The following is a 20,740-nucleotide window of genomic DNA, read 5'->3' as shown; positions in this document are numbered from 1 at the left end:
ATGGAGACGTTTCCTCTTTTGCATTTGTACTCATAAAAGCAACCCCTGAAGTGACATCATCTAGTATCAACCATTTTTCTTCAGATGTTGTTTGCACAAGCAATTCAAATGCAATAACAACAACAAAATCAACAATCAACAGAGGACGCCAGGATCAAAGCTATTCTTTTGTTGGGGTGGTTTAACACAAACTTTGGCTGCATTCGAAAACATAGACAGCTGCCTTGCTGCCTAACTGTCAGCCTTTAAAGAAGAATGGAAGAACTCTTAAGGACAGGGGTGGATTTAGGCATGGACGACATGGGCAACCACCCAGGGCGTGAGGGGTCGGACTTGTCAGTCCAGCACATCCCATAGATGTTCAATCGGATTGAGATTTGGGGAATTTGGATTCCATGTCAACACCTTGAACTCTTAGTCATGTTCCTCAAACCATTCCTGAACAATTTTTACAGTGTGGGAGGGTGCACTATCCTGCTGAAAGAGGCCACTGCCATCAGGGAATACTGTTGCCGTGAAGGAGTGTACGTGGTCTGCAACAATCTGCAGTGGTATGTGTCAAAGTAACATCCACATGAATGCCAGGATCCAAGGTTTACCAGGAGAACATTGCCCAGAGCATCACACTGCCTCTGCCTGCCTGCCTTCTTCTCATGGTACATCCTGCTGCCATCTCTTCCCCAGATAAACGATGCACACGGACCCGGCTGTCCACATGATCAAAAAGAAAATGTGATTCATCAGACCAGGCCACCTTCTTCCATTGGTCCATGATCCAGTTCTGACACTCACATGCCCATTATCAGCGCTTTCGGCGGTGGACAGGGGTCAGCACCGGTCTGTGGCTATGCAGCCCCATATGCAGCAAGCTGCAATTCACTGTGTGTTCTGCCACCTTTCTATCATGGCCAGCATTAAGTTTTTCAGCAATTTGTGCTTCAGTAGCTCTTTTGTGGGATCGGACCAGACTGGCTAGCCTTCGCTCCCCATGTGCATCAGTGAGCCTTGGGCGCGCCCATGACCCTGTTGCCGGTTCATCAGTTGTCGTTCCTTGGAACACTTTTGATAGGTACTAACCACTACATACCTGGAATACCCCACAAGACCTGCCATTTTGGAGATGCTCTGACCCAGTCATTTAGCCATCACAATTTGGCCCTTGTCAAAGTCGTTTGTCCATTTTTCCTGCTTCCAACACATTAAATTCAATAACTGACTGTTCACTTGCTGCCTAATAAATCCCACCCCTAGACATGTGCCATTGTAACAAGATGATAAATGTTATTCACTTCATCTGTCAGTGGTTTCAATGTTGTGGCTGATCAGTGTGTTATTTCTGTTAAGAGAATTGTAAAATTAGCGCAATCCTTTTAGAGGCAGGCTAGCAGCAACAAGTTTGATTACAAATGGCAGCTGCTGACTCCATGTGTTTCTTCATTGTGTGTCATAGGTTGACCAATCACAGACTGCAGCAGCCCCAAAAGTACCCAGCCTAAAGGAGCACAAAATGTTCAAACCAGCTAAGACCAGCCAACCATCTTAAACTGGTTTTAGCTGGAGGGTTTCAGCAGGGAATGCAAAGCTTTTACTTCAGTCCTCCTGAATCCTGACTGTACTGTCAGTGCACACTTTACTGAATACCCTTTCTTTATCTGTATCCTTTATTTATTGTTATTTTTAGACACCTGTGTTTGCAATTTCCCACGATATAAGCCTTCGCCAAAGCATTTGTGAAAAGGTGTGGAAATTAAAACTTAATTGGCTTTACTAAACATGCACCGACCTAGATGGCAGTATTCATTCTAAAAAAAAATGTAAGCTTGCAGCCTGGCAAACGAAGAAGTGACTGATCGCGGTCTGTTCGGTATTATCGCGAGATTTATACCCCCCTCCCTGCTCCGTTCGTGACAACGTCAAGGGAACACAGAAGTTAGAAATCATGGCGGAGCGCAGGAGACACAAGAAGCGAATTCAGGTACCAGACATGGGAGGTGTATTATTTAGCAGCGATTGCTGGCGCTTTTTTGGCGCTCCTGTTATATCATGCATGGCATCTTTTGTTAGGGATCTAAAACATATACAGTTGTTCAATGGGTTTTATGGTAGCGTTTCCGTTTGGCTATATCTTCACTATGAATAGTCTCTTGTCTGGTGACACAGTTGGCCATCTTAGCTCGCTTTGCAGGCTGTTCTATATAACCAGCTGTTGTCTCTTATGCTTCGCTCATTCTCTCCCCAAATAACGCCCATAATACGTCTACAACGCTTCTTCACGCACCGTTGAGATTTTATATTAAAGTTGCGATATGTTTGTGATATCTTACCGGGAGAACGTAAAATTCCACGACAGTATAGAGGCTGTCAATCAAACCCTCCCTGCAACATTTGTGAAAAGCAATGAAGATATGACAATTATAATAATAACCAAAATAAAACCTAATAATAACCATTAGACAACGTTCTTTGCAAGTTCTTATTCGTTTACCAAACAGAAACCTCCCTGCAGCGTTCTGCATAGGTTATTTTATGGTTATAAGAATAATAAACATAAAACATGTTCATAGAACTTTAGGAGTTGATTCCCAAAATAAAGATGACCAAATGTGAACTATACACTAATGTTTGCTGGGAGATGCCATGTAGACAGCTGGAAAATACCAGGCTGTGGAAAAGCCACGTTACAGTACTTCAAATTGTATTGTGCATCACTCGTGTATTGGATAACAACACCACATTATAAACATTATAAACAAGTGTCGCTCATAGACGTTGTGATGATGTGTTTAGTGCCGTGACAGCAGCACCATTGCCCAAATGGCTCTCCAGATCACACATTTGTGTCCATTTGCAGAGTGCTTCAAGCTAATTCCAATTATCCAGACACGCATAACAACGTCAGTACTTAGTCAAATTAAAGGACCACGTTATTTGAATAAGCACAGAAGGGCTTAAGGAAAATATTCCAGGTTCAATACAAGTTAAGTTCAGTCAACTACCATTGTGGCATAATATTAATAACCACAAAAAATAATTTTGACTTGCCCCTTTTCTTTAAAAAGCAAAAATCTGGGTTCCAGTGAGGCACTTACAATGGAAGTAAATGGGGCCAATCCGTAAACGTTAAGATACTGTTTCAAAAGAACAACCATAATACTTAAACGATATGGGTGTTAACATGATTGTAGTGTGAAAAACATCACTTACCTATTGCTTGTAACTTTATAGCCAATTTTACAACTACGTTGCTATGACGATGTGATGTCAACAAACCCTAAAACAAATGTAAAAATTACCATTTTAAAAATATACAGCTCAAATAATACATGATTTTTAACATAATTAATGTCAATTATTTTATAAAATTATACACTTCACATTTCTGCCTTTTAAAGCCTCCAAAATGTTGCCACATTCACTTCCATTGTAAATGCCTCGGTGTAACCTAATTTATTAACTTTTTTAGAGAAAAGGAGGGACATGTCAAAATACATTTTTGTGGTAATCAACATCAGCAGGTTTTCTGGAATAAACTGAATGTTATGTAAGAATAATGGAGTATTGGGTAATGATGTGCTGTCTTGATAAGATAACTATTCTCTGTGGTCCTTTTGCACAAGTACTTTTTCTCTTATGCAGCAGGTTGAAATCCCCTGTCATTGCTGTTCGGACAGTTTCCTTACACTGCTGCTTTATGACATAGTATGTCCTTTAAATAATTTATTGTGCAATGGTAACCATGTATGCACTGTAAAGGCCAAGTAAATAAAAGAGGCACAATCCCACTCTGACATTTGCAAGCATGTTTCCATATCAAAGCATTTAGCTTTCTGATTTTTAAAAGTAGTCAGTTTCACTGCTTGTGTCCAAGCTGAACCATTTGGATAAAGTGCATCTGAATGTTTTTCTCTCAAGTGTACTGATGCCAGTTAGAGACACATGTTAAGCAGTTTATCTGAAGCCAGCAACCTGTAATATATATAGCAGCTTTTGCTAAGACAACCAAACCATGATTCCAAACCATGAACCAGGGCCTTCAAAATTGAAAATGTACTGCAAGACTAGTTTTAGTCTACCAAGGCAGAACTGAGACAGTAACGATGTTTGAGTTAAAATGCATTGACCAGTTAAATAACTTATTTTTAGAAAATCAAATTGAATATCAGGCAAACCAACGCTCACAACAACTGCACTAAACCCTGACAAATATCATATTTATGTGGTCATTTATTCACAACCTCTGTTCACATTGAACATGAAACAGTTGCGCGTTGTGACAAAATCATAGCCAGCCAGAAGATATTTGGTATTATATCGTATGTAAAGTTATATGGAGTGGGATTTGGGAACAATAATATTTTATTCTGGGCATGGTTGCCCAGCAAGATGGCATAGATATAGAAAAGTGATCAACAAAATGTCCTGTTGCTTATTGTGCCTAGTTAGGACAAAAACTCAGATTTACATGGAATTTGGTGTAACCAAAGCATGCCTGGAGAATTTTTGGAGCTCTTATTCTACCTTGATATCAAGACATTTAGTTCATGAATCCAGCTATGTCTGGTAGAGGTAGAACTAGAGGTCGACCGATATTGGTTTTTTCAGGCCGATGCCGATCTTTTGAAATCCGGGTCGCCCGATTAATGCAGCCGATTTATTTTGGCCGATATGTGCTTGTTTTTAACCTCTTATTTGAACCTTTTATTTGTAAGATAAAATGTAACACAAATAATTACTTAAGATAGACAAAATTTCTCAACAAATACATTTATTGAACACTTGACACTTAAATTAAAAATGTATAATGTAAAAACATATTATATAAATAATGTATAACAAATATATTAAATAAACAAAGCAGGTGTTACGAACTGCTCCGAGACACGAAGGTTGAGATCCAAATGCAGCTTTAATTAAGGGGCAATCCAGACACGTAATCCAATATTCAGAGCATCCAAGAGAAGCACAGGAATAACTAGGGATGGGCATCGTTAAGGTTTTAATGGTATTACTATCTTACCGATACTGCTTATCGATCCGGTACTTCAACTGTATTCTTAACGGTTCTTTTTAAGATAAACGTTATATAGGCACAGTGATTTAATTTCAGGAAGGTCTACTAACATTACTGTTCAGGTGTGGTCTAAAAAGAAATCTAATAATCTAGTAATCAATTGTAAAATAACACTGCATAGTTTATCATAGATAGATTAATGCTTATTAATGCATAAGTTATTCATTCAAGAGCTGTAAGTGATTTTCTCTTTGCCTTTTGTGGTTTGATTCACAGTAATGGCTCAATCGTCACATGTTTAATAGACAGCTTCCCCTTTAAGACCGAATTCAGATCTAATAGACTCCTGATGCAGCATATTTTCTCCCAACTATTTCCATAACTACGTCCATTTAAGACATAAACTGTGTTTAAGTGAATCTCCAAGTCGGTCGTTTAGACATATTTTTGTGTATAGTTGATCGTTTAGATGCGCACATGAAACCCAAAGTAGTCTATACTTTGCTTGTCTCGTTGCGGTGTGTTTCGGAGCGCGCGCCGCCTTGGGAACGGTAGCCTATCTCTTGCGCTATTTTATTATTAAACGCGTTTCGCAATTTAGCAACAGTAGCATTTTACAACAATCACCGATCGTGCTGATTCTGCCGTTAAGTTTGAGTTTTAGGGAGAAATGTCAGTGCACCGCTGTGAAGGGAAGGATGTTGTGCTAGACAGAATGCGGCTTATGTATAAATATTCTTTTTATAATCTTTGGAAGGCGAAATCTAAAATAAAATCAGACTAATATCACAGATCTAAACCAGGCTATGTTTGAATGTTTAGTTCTGTCACTCATTCAGCAGGGCTGTGTTGTGCTCGCTGTGCGCGAGATCTCTCTCTCTCTCTCTCTCTCTCTCTCTCTCTCTCTCTCTGACTGCGAATAGCTAAATTGCATCACAGACAAATGGTTTCATAGAATTATTATACATAGAAATGGCTGGCGAGATAAAATAACTTTCTCTTTATAGCAATAATACATGTATTTTCTTAATTTCTCCAGTACTGACAGCAGAACCGATAGCGTCCGAGCTTACCAAAGCCAGTCCTTCAATAGGCTATACTGCTGGTATATTTTATTACTTATTTCTCTGCATTGAGTGACAACCCTCTCAAATATAAGACACACAAACAGAACAAATAAAAGTCTCAGATTCACTGTCTGTAATTGCAAAATTCTTGCTTACTTATTGTGACATGATAGCAACCCTTCTGCTGTGATAATGCAACTTCAACTACGCTATCAATATCCAAAGTAGCCGAATGTCATGTCGCGGTTTTTCTCGAAGTTGGCAGTAAAATATCAAAAGTTTTTAATTAAATCTAAAGAAGTTATACAAATTTAATCCTTACTGTTTTCTCCAAGGAACTAAGCTCCTTCCTTAGGCACTGGATGAGGTCTGTTCACTCTGCTGGAAAACAGGGTTGCCAGATGCCAGCAAGGTTTTCCAGCCCAAAACCTCGTCAAAAACCGCGAGAATGCACAAAAAACCGCCCAAATTTGTATTGGCTTGTTTCTCGCTATGGTTTCTCATTTAAACACATGATAATCATTAACGAGTTTTAAAATTACCCATTGGTCCGTGTACTCTGCGTCCATTCGTTTTTCCTTTTTTAACCTGTAATCAAAAATTAACGGTTGTTGTATTTTTAAAACGCAAAGTTGAACACCAAAATTTGAATTTGAACTGCAAATGCTGCAGTTAAAAAAACAACAAAAAAAAAATATATATATATATATATATATATATATATATATATATATATATTAGTATAATAAATAAATATATAATAAATATTTATTTTTATATAATAAATACAAAATAAATCTTGACGTATTGTTTATGACTTTTTGCCCCTTTATTAAACATTTAAAATATTCACAAATTAATATGGAAAATGTCGATTTTACTGGTATTCTAAGGCCAAACCAGGAAATTATATTTTTCCCGCAGTGCTGAATGATAAGAGCCATGTCTCTGGAACAATACAGAGAGGTGATTTAGGCTGTGGGTGATTTTTAGGCTAATAATAATAATGACAATTATTAATGGCGTTTATAAATGAGTTCACTTAAGACAGTAATATGTGTATCATAAAATAATTTATTTTTATATAACATAACATTTTACAGTTTTTGAAATGTTTTTGTTTTAGGCTTTCTTTTTTATATGTGAAGTTAAATATCTAAGCATTGTAGGCCTATATAAGGAAAATAAGTTTGTGAATATCGTTTCACCAGTCTAAAAACGAATAAAGAAGAATGCATGTTTTTCATTATTCAATTAGGAGTTAAAAAAGGAAAAAGGAATGGACGCAAAAGTACATCTAGACTTAGCCTATCCGTGCGTGACGTGAGCTGAAGGGAGGGAGTGTCTGTTGTGAGTTTAGGGGGCATGTCAGCCAGACCTGTAGTGTGTGTGTGTGTGTGAGTGAGTGAGTGAGTGAGTGAGAGTAGGCTACTGAACAGAGATTCGCCGAAAGAAGGATCTGAAGTACCGATGTTTCGGGTACAAAAACCCGCCGAACTGATCCGAAACGAGCCCAATTTTTATCCACCCGCCCAAACCCATTTTTGCCCGCAAAAAAGATTGCAAAACCGCCCAATCTGGCAACCCTGCTGGAAAATGACTCTAGGGGCAGCGTGCGTCGAACACGTGTTCCACAACAACACTAGGCTGCCCACAGATGCGCCTGCCTAATAATCGGCTTGATATACTTGGAAAGTGGCCGATGCCGATTATGTAAAAAATGCTAAAAATCGGCCGGCCGATTAATCGGTCGACCTCTAGGTAGAACGATATGTTTTACTGATTAATCGTGCCGATAATTATTATTTTTTTTAACTCTGTTAAACGTCTTGGTTCTGCAGTATAACTACGGCCTCTTTAAGTGCAATAAAAACAATCACTGACACCTTGTGGGGATTTGCGGTATCTAAATATTTTGTCATTCTCACTTCAATGCATATTTTGTTATTTTGGGTAGATAATCAATCGTTTTAAATTGAAGCAAGGACATTCAAAGAAAAATGTGACCATATGGATGGATATATATATATATATATATATATATATATATATATATATATATATATATATATATATATATATAGCCAATCGTGTGGCAGTATTGCAGTGCATAAAATCAGGCATGTGTGGGTCAGGAGCTTCAGTTAATGTTCACATCAACCATTAGAATGGGGGAAAAAAAATTATTTCAGTGATTCCAACCGTGGCATGATTTTATTTTGGTGCCAGACAGGCTGATTTTAGTATTTCTGCAACTAATGATCTCCTGGGATTTTCACAAACAACAGTCTCTAGAGTTTACTCAGAATGGTGCAAAAAACTAAAAACATCCAGTGAGCGGCAGTTCTGTGGACTGAAACGCCTTGTTGATGACAATTAATAATTTGGTTAATACTTCAATAGAACATTGTAACATTGACTATGTTTACATGGATACCAGAAAACAGATTATTGCGAGAAAGTTGCGTATTGTGAGAAAGCAGTGTTCATGTTTACATGCACGGTATAACAGGCGTACGCTTTATTCACGTACACATGTGGTTCGGTCAGTAAGCAGCTTTCTCCAGTGCAACATAATTACCCCTAAACGCTTGTGTAAATAACAAACATGGTATCTGAGGAAGTCTTCACTATTTAATTCTCTGTTGCTTCGCTTTATTTCCAGATTATTGCTGTGCTTGTTTCCTTACCTTTCTATTGCGACCTGCAGCTGAATTGCACTTCAATAGTGGGGATTCCCTTTACGTAAAACTCTGGGATTCCCTCAATGTACAAACGACACAATGTACACAAATGTGAGGGACCGTCAATATTTTACAGTGGTGTTTATAAATGGGTATAGTTTATAGTGTATGTTTCTCACTGTACTCCCAGAAATGTTTGTTGACTTTTTGTTGGGCTCCATCCTATGACGTTTGTTATTGTATCTGTTCCACATATGCGCACTCTTCAAAAACATGTAAGAACACTGTGTATGTGTTTACATGGCCACATAAGCAGCTTTTTCTGGGAAAAACCTAGGTGTGTTTCATTGCTTTCTCATAATCCCTTAAATGGCTTAAGGAAATCTACATTCTAATTTACATCACATTTCAGAACACCACTTTCTGCAAAAACCCTGGAATAACCTGCTTTCTTAAGTGCGTGCGTGCGTGCAATCGAGGTCATTGAGTCAGATCTCTGTCATTCAAAATAAGAGTCCCCGGTGTGTTTCATGCTTTTTTATGGTTGAATATCCCATGTTATCCACCAAATCTTAATTTTTTCTGATCATTATTGGGATTTCGGTTGAAAAATAAACTACATCTGGGATGTATTTCATTTTTAACTCTTGTAGCCTCTGTGTCTGTGCTCATCATATTAAGGAAAGACTGACAACATTATTTAACATTCTATAAATTGATTGTATAAATGAATTTGTTAATCTGCATTTTCCACCAACTTAGTCATTGTTATCAACAAAATACACTATCAGTAATGCCTGGCGATGGTATTCATTCATTGATTCAAATAGACTGGTTTTGTGGGTTTTTCATATAGTGTGGTCGCACTATGATAATGAACTTTAGCTCCATAAATTGGGTAAATGAGGACATAGCCTAATTTGTTTGGAGCACAGTCTGAATTGAACGAGCAATTTCAGGCTTTAAATCTCAGGTTTAGATGTATTGACTAGTCGACTATAGGGAGGTCTTGCTGTCAGCACGCAAGATTCAAGGCCCTGTTTCAGAAGGGTTAGTTGGGTCAACTTTCTACATTGTCATTCACCTTCCCTATTCCCTCTTCTGTAAGCACTGGCTGCTCAAGCCTGAAATACAACAGATGTACAGTGTGTTTCACACTCTGGATACCAGAGAGTTTTGTGGTAATAATAAGACATTTATTGACAAATAGGCTACAAGATAATTGAGTGAATTATGAATTATGCTGTGAATAACATCCCCTTATCCCCTTGGCTAAGAACAATGGTACTCTGTCAAAAAGCCATGGAGAACTTTATTTGAGACAGCAGCTCATCAATGCTTTTTTAAAATGAGACATTTATCTAATTTTTTAGGAGGTCAGTGAACCCACCAAGGATGATAAGGCGGTGGCCAAGTACCTGCGCTTTAACTGCCCAAACAAATCCACCAACATGATGGGACATCGAGTGGATTACTTTATTGGTCAGTGTGCTCATAACTGCCCTTCATTCTTAACATCGAAATTTCATTTAAAGGAATTATTCTTGGTTCAATACAAGTTAAGCTCAATCAACATCATTTGTGGCATAATATTGATTGCTACAAAAATTCATTTTGACTTGCACCTCCTTTAAAAAAAGCAAAAATATGGGTTCTAGTGAGGCAATTACATTGGAAGTGAATGGGGCCAATCTGTAAACGTTAAAATACTTAGTTTCAAAAGTATTGCCACAAGACAGAAAAAAATATGTGTGTTAACTGTTAACATGATTTTAGTGTGATATAATTGCTTACTAACCTTTTCTGTGTAAAGTTATAGCCAATTTGACAACTTCCTTGACATGATGATGTAATGTCAACAAACCCTAAAATTACTGTAAAAATTATGATTTTGACTAAACGAATTTTCAGCTGAACTAATACATGATTTTTAACAGAAGAATTAATATAAGTGCTTTTATAAAATTATAGTTTCTATAAAATGTATATTTCTGCCTTTTTAACCCTTGGCCCCATTCCCTTCCATTGTAAGTGCCTCATATTTAACCTCAATTATTGCTTTCTTTATTTTATTTTTAAGAAAAGGAGTGATGAGTTGAGATTTTTTTTTTTTGTGGTAATCAATATTTTGCCACAACTGCTGTCGATTGAGCTTAATTTGTATTGAACCCGGAATATTCCTTTAAGTATTTTTGTTTAGGTTTTAGCTGTAGCTATAACATTTCACTTAGTGCCATTACTGAAAAAAATATTTGCTCTGATTTCATCAGCTTCCAAAGCAGTGGACTGTCTGCTCGATTCAAAATGGGCCAAAGCTAAGAAGGGCGAGGATGCTTTGTTTACAACCAGAGAGTCAGTGGTGGACTACTGCAACAGGTGCTTTCAGTAAACCTTGTTATTTTCTCCCAGATGACAAGCTATTGAATTGCAATGCTCTTCAAATGACATGAATCTCTTATTCTGATGATTTTACATGTAAACTAGTAACAAAAGTTTTGTCAATGAATAATGCACTTTTTTCCATATATTTTTGAGAGAATTGATTCAAAATTGTGTGAAATGTTCATTTAATTTCTGAAATTGTGTACATCCCATTTGTTTTCATTAAATTTAATTATTTCATAAAGTATATATCAGCATGATATCTATCATCTTTGACCAGCCTGCTCTCTGCATCAGGCATTAAAGAAAAAATAAATGTCAGCCACTAATTCAAACTCTTAAATTTCACAGGCTTCTAAAGAAGCAGTTTTTCCACCGAGCTCTGAAAGTGATGAAGAAGCAGCCAGAGAAAGATGTCAAGAAAGAAAAGGAGAAAGAAAAAGAGAAGGCTAAAAGTGACAGTGGCAAGGAAGAGGAGAAAAAGGGCAAAAAGGAAAAAGACAAAAAGAAGGAACCTGAAGCAGACACAAAGAAGGACAAAAATGTATGACAAAAAGTTCTGACACGATCATGAGATCTTTTTGTATACGTGCACATCAACGCTTGGCTTTTAAAGACTCTTTTCTGTATGTTTAGGATGACAGTCCAGGATCTCCAAAGAAGAAGAAGGATGTGAAAAAGAAGTTCAAGCTAAAACCTCATGAGGACCAACTGTTCTTGGATGGAAATGAGGTCAGACTTTGAATTTAGCTTTGAAAGCTGAGAGCTTTTAATCTTGCATGCAGAAAATATTTAGACAAGATTGGCATTTTTGTTTAAAGAAAAACTCAACTAGATGAAAATGCTCACGTTAGACATTGTTTGTATTGCTTTGTCTTCTCTACAGGTGTATTTTTGGGTTTACGATCCAGTCCATTTTAAAACCTTTGCCATGGGATTGATACTAGGTATGATTTATTCCAGGGGTCTGCAACCTTTTTGACTCGTCGTTTAATGATTTTATCTTCTATGTGCCAATGGTAGTACACATGCTTCAGTAGTGATGGGAGAAACTAAGCTTTTTGAAACTTCACAAAACAATTCACTGTTTCAAAGCGCTTGTAACAACGCATGCAGAGGACATATGCTAATCACATGTGTGTTAATGCAATGGGATGATTTAAGTCAAAAGCAGCTACAATGACACAATGCTTTGAAAATTGTTAACTATGGCTGTCGATTTAATTCAGTGCGATTTTAATTTTATAAAAAATAACGCGTTAAACAATTTTACGCAATTAATCGCAATGTCACCCTGTGAGCTCACTCGATTTCCAGCTTATGGCCTGTTATGTTGAGCAGACTCGGAAAGAGCTCATCTAGGAATTTTACCATATCTCTGCCTTCTTCGTTCTCAGAAATTCCAAAAATTCGGACGTTGTTTCGCCAATTACAATTCTCAAGACCTTCCAACTTTTTCCAAACGGGTTCTAAGTCTGTCTTGGTCGCTAGCGGATTAGCAGCTAATTCCCTCTCCGATAACTCCAGATAATCGTTTCTCGACGTCCCCAATTCTTATAACCAACTCGTGAATTTCGTCTCCATCGCAGTAATCGATCGACGTATTACAGCAAGATCCTCCAAGTCCGCCAAAACCTTCGCCAGCATTACACACATGCTGGAAAGTTGGTGTTGAATCTCTCCCACCGCACTGTCCAAACTGAGTCCCTGGTCTGCGGCCCTGTCTGGGGTATCAGCTTGAGCAAGTGTCTTTTTAATATCTCCAGAGCCCGAGGATTTTGAATTCTTTGAAATGTTGACTTCATAGAACAGTTATGTAGCAGGGTGTGTCGAATCTCACCGGTTTAAGACGCAAAAAGTATTAAAAACTAGCAAAATGTGCAGAGCTGTTCACACATCCGACCCCCGCATGGTGCCATGCGACTCCTTAATCAGTCCTTTTAATGTTTCTATATCTTATTTTACAGTTTGTGCAATAAAATCAACGTTATGGGGATTCTATGCACAAAGTCAACTGAGCAGGAATCGATCAGTGTGGAATCAAGCGCCCCTTAGAGTCAAACCGCAGTATGACGTAGCGGAAAGTAATTTGATTTGGCCAGATTGATACCCGCTCCGCAGCACTGGTTCAAAACAAAAGATTTGTTAAGGTTTCGAAACTTAGTGAAGCAGTGTTTCAAACGTGCCCATCGCTATGCTTATGGTTGCCGAACTCTGATATATTCTAATGATTTAGCAAATCTATTTGTGTGTTTTACTGGTTCCTTTACTCATTTAGAGCTTTATGTTTGTTTGCAGTCATTGCCGTTATTGCAGCCACTCTTTTCCCACTGTGGCCCGCTGAGATGAGAGTTGGTGTGTACTACCTGAGTGTGGCAGCAGGATGCTTTGTCGCCAGTATACTTCTACTGGCTGTTGGTACGAGTTCTAGACCTTACATTCTTGTTTGGATAGAAAAGGTTTTATACTTAAAGGTGATAGTTTACCCAAAAATAAAATTCTCTCATTTACTCACCCTCATTTCATCCCAGATGTGTATGACTTGTTCTTCTGCTTAACACAAACAAAGATTTTTAGAGGAATATATCAGCTCTGTAGGTCAATACAATGCAAGTGAATGGTGGGCAGACGTTTTGAAGGTCCAAAAAGAAGATCTAGCCAGAATGACTGGCTCCATATGTAATCCATATGACTGCATTGGTTTGATCAATGTCTTCTGAAGCAATCCAGTTGGTTTTTGGTGAAAACAGACCAAAATATAACTCCTTTTTTATTGTACAGTGCATCCGGAAAGTATTCACAGCGCTTCACTTTTTCCACATTTTGTTATGTTACAGCCTTATTACAAAATGGATTAAATTCATTATTTTCCTTAAAATTCTACAAACAATGCCACATAATGACAATGTGAAAGAAGTTTGTTTGAAATCTTTGCAAATTTATTAAAAATAATGACAAAAAAAATCAAATGTACATAAGTATTCACAGCCTTTGCTCAATACTTTGTTGAAGCACCTTTGGCACAATTACAGCCACAAGTCTTTTTGTGTATGATGCTACAAGCTTGGCACACCTATTTTTGGGCAGTTTCTCCCATTCTTCTTTGCAGGATCTCTCAAGCTCCATCAGGTTGGATGGGTAGCATCGGTGCACAGCCATTTTCAGATCTCTCCAGAGATGTTCAATCGGGTTCAAGTCTGGGCTCTGGCTGGGCCTCTCAAGGACATTCACATAGTTGTCCCGTAGCCACACCTTTGTTATCTTGACTGTGTGGAAGATGAACCTTTACCCCAGTCTGAGGTCCAGAGCACTCTGGAGCAGGTTTTCATCAAGGATGTCTCTCTACATTGCTGCATTCATCTTTCCCTCAATCCTGACTAGTCTCCCAGTTCCTGTCACTGAAAAACATCCCCACAGCATGATGCTGCCACCACCACCATGCTTCACTGTAGGGATGGTATTGTCCAGGTGATGAGCGGTGCATGGTTTCCTCCAGACATGACGCTTGCCATTCAGGCCAAAGAGTTCAATCTTTGTTTCATCAGACCAGAGAATTTTGTTTCTCATGGTCTGAGAGTCCTTTAGGTGCCTTTTGAGAAATTCCAGGTGGGCTGTCTTGTGTCTTTTACTGAGGAGTGGATTCTGTCTGGCCACTCTACCATGCAGGCCTGATTGTTGGAGTGCTGCAGAGATGGATGATCTTCTGGAATGTTCTCTTCTCTCCATTGAGAAACGCTAGAGCTCTATCAGAGTGACTATCCTCCCTGTCTTAGGCCCTTCTCCCCCGATCGCTCGGTTTGGCCGGGTGGCCAGCTCTAGGAAGAGTCCTGGTGGTTCAAAACTTCCATTTACGGATGGAGGCCACTGTGCTCATTGGGACCTTCAATGCTGCAGACATTTTTTTGTACCCTTCCCCAGATCTGTGCCTCGATACAATCCTGTCTCAGAGGTCTACAGACAATTCCTTGGACTTCATGGCTTGGTTTGTGCTTTGACATGCACGGTTAACTGTGGGACCTTATATAGACAGGTGTGTGCCTTTCCAAATCATGTCCAATCAAATTAATTTACCACATGCAAATTTTTTATCCTTTTTTATTTTTAATACATTTGCAAAGGTTTCAAACAAACTTCTTTCACATTGTCATTATAGGGTATTGTTTGTAGAATTTTGAGGAAAATAAAGAATTTAATACATTTTGGAATAAGGCTGTAACTTAACAAAATGTGGAAAAAGTGAAGCTCTGTGAATACTTTCCGGATGCATTGTACATCTTGTCATTGCAGTCTCTAGGCACAATCATAATTACAAGCTCCATTATACTTCCTAGTGCATGAGTGCTAGATGGCATTATAGGAAGTGTAATTGAGCTTGAGATCAAGATCGCCAAGGAGACGGCTGTCAAGATTTATAGTGAAAAAGGAGTTACATTTTGGTCTGTTCTCACCCAAAACCAACCGGATCACTTCAGAGGACATAGATTAAACTACTGGAGTCGTATGGATTACTTTTTATGCCTGGATCTAAAATTCTTAATTTGTGTTCTGCAGAAAAAGTCATACACCTCTGGGATGGCATGAGGGTGAATTAAGGTTTAATTTTGTGATGAACTAACCCTTGAAAATTGAATTTTATACACTAGGGTTGTACTGATGTATTCAAGTATTGGTATGAATAAAATGTGATTCATTTTCTCAAAATATTTCATCAATACTTTTGATTTTTTTAATTGATTTGTTTCTATAAATGTGTGCATTCATATAATTGTCTGAAGTTAAAGGTGCTGTAATCAATTTTAGCCATGTCCCCTCATTCCAAAACACTGCACTCCAAAAATAACAAATTAGCTTTTTTGGGACTGACATAGAGCAGAAGAGATTTTCTAAAACAATAGCAGCAAAACAGTGCCCTCAACTGACAAGTGTACTGAACAACATGGCATAAAAATAACATTAAGCCTCAATAATTTACTGCAGCTACAATACTATGAGAATGTGCAAAATGAATGGCAGGTGGAAAGGGTCAGAGGTTGCTGCCCAAGAAAGACTGTCTCTACAGATTCATTCACTCCTCTCTCACACAGTCTCTATGGATCTCTCTTGTGCAGCAGTTTCAGTCGTGATCCAGTTTTTTTATTATGATGCAATGAAATGTATTGAATTTTTACATATGCATTGTGATGCGTATCGTATACAAATTTACATATTGTGATAATTGCTGAAGGCTTTATTGCGGTATATGGTATTATTGTGGTATTGTAGCGATTATATTAAAAAACAGGTTGAAAGGTAAACAGACGTCTTTAATGACACATTTAATTGCTTTGTTAAACACCAATTTTGCAATTTTAAATGAAAAGATCACAAAAAAGAACCTTTGATAAGAACTGTGAACATTAAAGCAACTAAATTAACATTAACATGGTTATGGAAAACCTGGAAATATCAGGGAATTTTCAGTTTTACAGGCCTTGAAAAGTCATAGACATTTCTGTAGTGAATATATATTTGAGGTATGCTCTGCTCTAAAATATTTCATCATCTAAACGTTCTTGGTTTGAGCCTGCATAAAGAATTTGCTCGCAACCCATAGTGATGTCCGATTTGCGAGTGAATCCTTCAGTGGAGTTAGAAAACTGTTCTAAATGGTTCACAAATCAGTCTGAATTAATAATTTATTGGAAAATTAACCTAATTCCAGTGATTTCAGCAATCTTCTGAAAGTTGTTTTCATTGCTTGATGTAGGCCAACAACTTGCCCCTTCTGAAATACAGTAACATATTTTCCATGACCACGGGAAATGTCTTCCGACATGGTTGTTTAAGAAATGAGATGCGACACTCATCAGTTAGTGTTAAAATAATTGTTACCAGCTGAAATATATTAATCACTGCAATAATGATCCAATCATAGGCTCTTAAGTATTTGCTTATTTAAATCCAAAGGGCGATTGTTCTTTTTATTTTTTTGACTAGGCTGTGTATTTAAAATATAATATCTTATTCTGATTGAATATATGGATTTTTTTAATTTTTATAAAGCCAGAATGTGACCAAAATGATGAAAAACTGATCAAGTATAGTTAGTAAAATTTTTATTTTCATAATGTACCTAGTTAGAAGGTTCCCTGTATAATTAACTGCATTAGCTGGGAGATAATTTCTTTCATTTGTAAGCTAAAGGGACATTATAACTAAAATATAACCACATGAATCTATTTCAAATTAAAATCCAATAGAATTTAGAGCTTGTGAATCATGAAATCTGAATCAATACCCACCCCTAGTATTTTGAAGCGTCTTAACTACTACAAAGCATGCATGTTAATTAGCGCGGTATACTGGATAACCGAATACCGGCACATATCTTGTATAGATAGTGTTGTGAGGTACTTTATGATACTCAGCCATAATTGACACTATTACCACAGCATAATTAAAATATTAATTATACATTGTTAATTGTGCTAAACAACATTTGAAATACAGGCCAGACATTTATTTTAAGGGATGATATTTGCCTGCTGAAACTGATTTTAAGAGCATTTTTTACCTTCATAAGGGCATATTTTTCTTACACATTGTGTTCTCCATTTATATAAAATATTTTTTGTAATAATTAAATGAAATTGTTTATAAAATGTTAAAACATTTTCAAGTACCTTCAAGGGCATTTTTTGCCCCCCCATTTTAAATATCTGCTACACACTGCCTGATCTATCAAGTGGTCATTTCTCATTCACTTTATTTATTCTTCAATTAACTTTTTCAGCTCGCTGCATCCTGTTTCTGATCATCTGGTTGGTGACCGGTGGGCGTCACCACTTCTGGTTCCTACCGAACTTGACTGCAGACGTAGGCTTTATCGACTCATTCCGGCCTCTATACACGCACGAGTACAAGGGTCCACGCTCCGGTTTAAAGAAATCAGGAAGCGAGAAATCAGTAAACAAGGGTGCAGATTCCACCAAAGCGCAGAAATCAGACAGCGAGGATAAATCAGACAGCGAGAAGAAAGACTGCGAGGAGGAAGAGGATGAGGAAGACAATAAGGAAGCGGTTGACGGCGCAGAACGTCAATCAGACTCAGACAGTGACAGACGAGAGGATGAAGGATCGCAGCACAGCAACGGCAACGATTTTGAAATGATTACCAGAGAAGAGCTGGAACAGCACACAGAGGAGGAAGAAGAAGAGCAGGAGGAGGAAGAGCAAAGTGACACAAAGCCCTTGACTGTTAAGACATAAACGTTTGGCCTCGCGCCGTGCACACATACTTCCATGCTCCATGTGGACCTGCTGATGTACTTCTGTCATGTTCAGGAGACGTTTCCCATTTCTGTTCCAGCTGAGATATTCCTCTATGAAAACAGACAGGCTTATAGGTTAAACGAGAGCAGAAAACGGCTACGATGACAGTGGAAATCACTGAAGCAAAGGCTGTTTTGTTTCACTGAATATGTTTCCCCGCTATGGATGCAAGCAAACACATTTGGATCATGTATGTCTCCCAAAATAACTGGTTTACACCAAAACTTTTCCCGTTTTCTCTACTTTTTATTGTGTTAATGTTATCTAACGTTGAGGCATTTTGTTTTATAAGCATGTTGGTAGTGTTAAGTGTTCAAGAAGGACTAGATAGGTGAGCTTTCAGAATGGTCTTTAACCCACATAAAGGTTCACTCATCAGTCAGAACAGTTAAGACCTGAAGATTTAATATTCCATGTTGGCAATTATTTATTCTTTACTTTTCTTTTTACCAACTGTAAAGATCAATTGGATGATTTGAACAGACCAACATTTTGCCACATGACCTGCAACACTTTTCTGTGGAACTCTGGGAGATCTTCCTTGGTTTGGGAGGCAGATGTATTTCTGTGCACTTGCCACACGGTCTATTGCAATTTGCAATCAAACTTTGAGATCCTAGCGAGAAATGGTCCTTGTTAACAGAATCGTAAAGAGAAGTTGTAAAACATTTAAAGCATCCCAGTTGAGTCTTATCAGTGATCATTTGGACTGCATTCAGAAGAGGAAACTACACCCACATTTGTGCCAAATTATGCAGATATTGATGCTAAGTCACAACACTTTTATTAGCTGCCAGTTATAGTTCAAACATGTCATGTCATACCTTGTACAGTATGTCCCCATAACTTTTAAACAGATATTTCTCCCAAAAATTATAATTCGTTCATCATTTACTCACCCTCACATTGTTCCAAAAATATATGAATTTCTTCCACGGAACACAAAAGGAGTAGTTAGGAAAATCTGGAAAAATTGTTTGCCAGAATACATTTTTTTGGAGTGAACTATCCTTTTACTATAGCAACTAACTGATTACATTTTTCAATGAATTGCATCATAACTTCTGTTTAATCATACATGGTACTACTTCCCATCCGGTGTACTAACTCCTAAGACAAGTCTTACCCGAGGGGCTGTGGTCCAAAATAGCCTGTTAGGTACTTGGTTTGCATTCTAATAGGGGCTGAGGTCCAATACTATCCTTGCATAGGGTTGAATCCTATTGGCTATAGTATTATTTTACTTTAGCTGTTTCTTTTACTCATACTGAGGATGATATTTAAGAGATGAAATACAAATGTATAATTTTTATATGGATTCTATAAATCTACCAGATATATTAATGCCAGCAGTTCAGGTGGTGATTAACTCTGTTTACCATGAATATTTTATTTTTTTCTTCTTCTTTTTTTTTCATGTCAGAAACGCAGGTTTTGCATTTCAGAGTGTTTTATACAAAAATTCTAATCACCAATAAATGTTTTTCATGCTGAAGAATTTGGAAAGATTGTTTCTGAACAATTTATTGGATTTAGGATACAGGAAACATTTTATTGCTGCTTTATTTTGTGGTTTCCTAACGCATGGACTGTTGGTGTTTATCACATGCGTAAAAGAGAGTAGGAACACTTTGTTTTCCCTATATAACAAAATGAGAAGCATCCCTTAAAATACATGGTAGTCTCAAGTTCAACAGGAGCATGGAACGCCTTTTGCTCCAGTGAAGATCTCAATCTTTATTTTTGAAATGGTATGAATCTTAAACCATGTCTCTTAAGTAGATGATCTTGTCAGTCAAACCCCTGGAGGTGTTCCTAAATAAATAGTATGTATGTTCTCAATATTCTTCGTTATTGACGTTAAAGACCTGGATAGACTGGGCATGACCTGACACTAACATGGCATAATTAGTTTTGCATATACTTTTTTTCCCCCTCTTTTTCTGTTCCGTTGTCGCTATGAGCAGCAAAGATGTTTGTTTTTTTTTATTGGCAGAAAATTGTCACGTTATTTGGTGTTGCAGCACAGTGTCAGTCTGTTATATACAAGTGGAGTGTTAAAACATGCTGCGTTGCAGCATATTTCTAAAGAGGAAGTCACATTATCTTTAATTTTTTTTATCTGGTTTATCGTGTCTTCAACTAATTAATTGTCTGTATTTGGATCAATATTGAGGACTGTCTTTTTTTGCAATATCTGGAGTATAATTTAAGTGTCTGTTAAAAGTATATCTGTATCTTTTCATTCCAATAAAAATATAGAATGCAGGCTATATGCATTGTTT

At 37.5% G+C, this 20,740-nt stretch overlaps 1 protein-coding gene across 1 annotated transcript; it reads left to right on the top strand.

Moving 5' to 3' along the window:
* Positions 1-1,912: 1,912 nt before the first annotated feature.
* Positions 1,913-20,739, top strand: LOC127648967 (translocation protein SEC62-like). Its single transcript, XM_052133833.1, has 8 exons — positions 1,913-1,975; positions 10,136-10,244; positions 11,033-11,138; positions 11,496-11,688; positions 11,781-11,876; positions 12,031-12,091; positions 13,443-13,562; positions 17,917-20,739. The coding sequence occupies exons 1-8, from the start codon at positions 1,940-1,942 to the stop codon at positions 18,390-18,392; spliced, it is 1,197 nt and encodes a 398-aa protein (XP_051989793.1). The 5' UTR covers positions 1,913-1,939; the 3' UTR covers positions 18,393-20,739.
* The last annotated feature ends 1 nt before the right edge of the window (position 20,740 follows it).

Source organism: Xyrauchen texanus, chromosome 9, assembly GCF_025860055.1.
Source record: "Xyrauchen texanus isolate HMW12.3.18 chromosome 9, RBS_HiC_50CHRs, whole genome shotgun sequence".
Classification (NCBI taxonomy): domain Eukaryota; kingdom Metazoa; phylum Chordata; class Actinopteri; order Cypriniformes; family Catostomidae; genus Xyrauchen; species Xyrauchen texanus.
The sequence above is the reverse complement of the archived record's forward strand: the minus strand, read 5'-3'. Positions and strand labels throughout refer to the sequence as shown.

Excerpts from the sequence above, each read along its gene's own strand:
- LOC127648967 (XM_052133833.1), top strand. The coding sequence starts at position 1,940 with ATGGCGGAGCGCAGGAGACACAAGAAGCGAATTCAG. Across the intron at positions 11,689-11,780 it reads ACACAAAGAAGGACAAAAAT|GATGACAGTCCAGGATCTCC; the intron begins GTATGACAAAAA and ends CTGTATGTTTAG. Across the intron at positions 12,092-13,442 it reads TGCCATGGGATTGATACTAG|TCATTGCCGTTATTGCAGCC; the intron begins GTATGATTTATT and ends GTTTGTTTGCAG.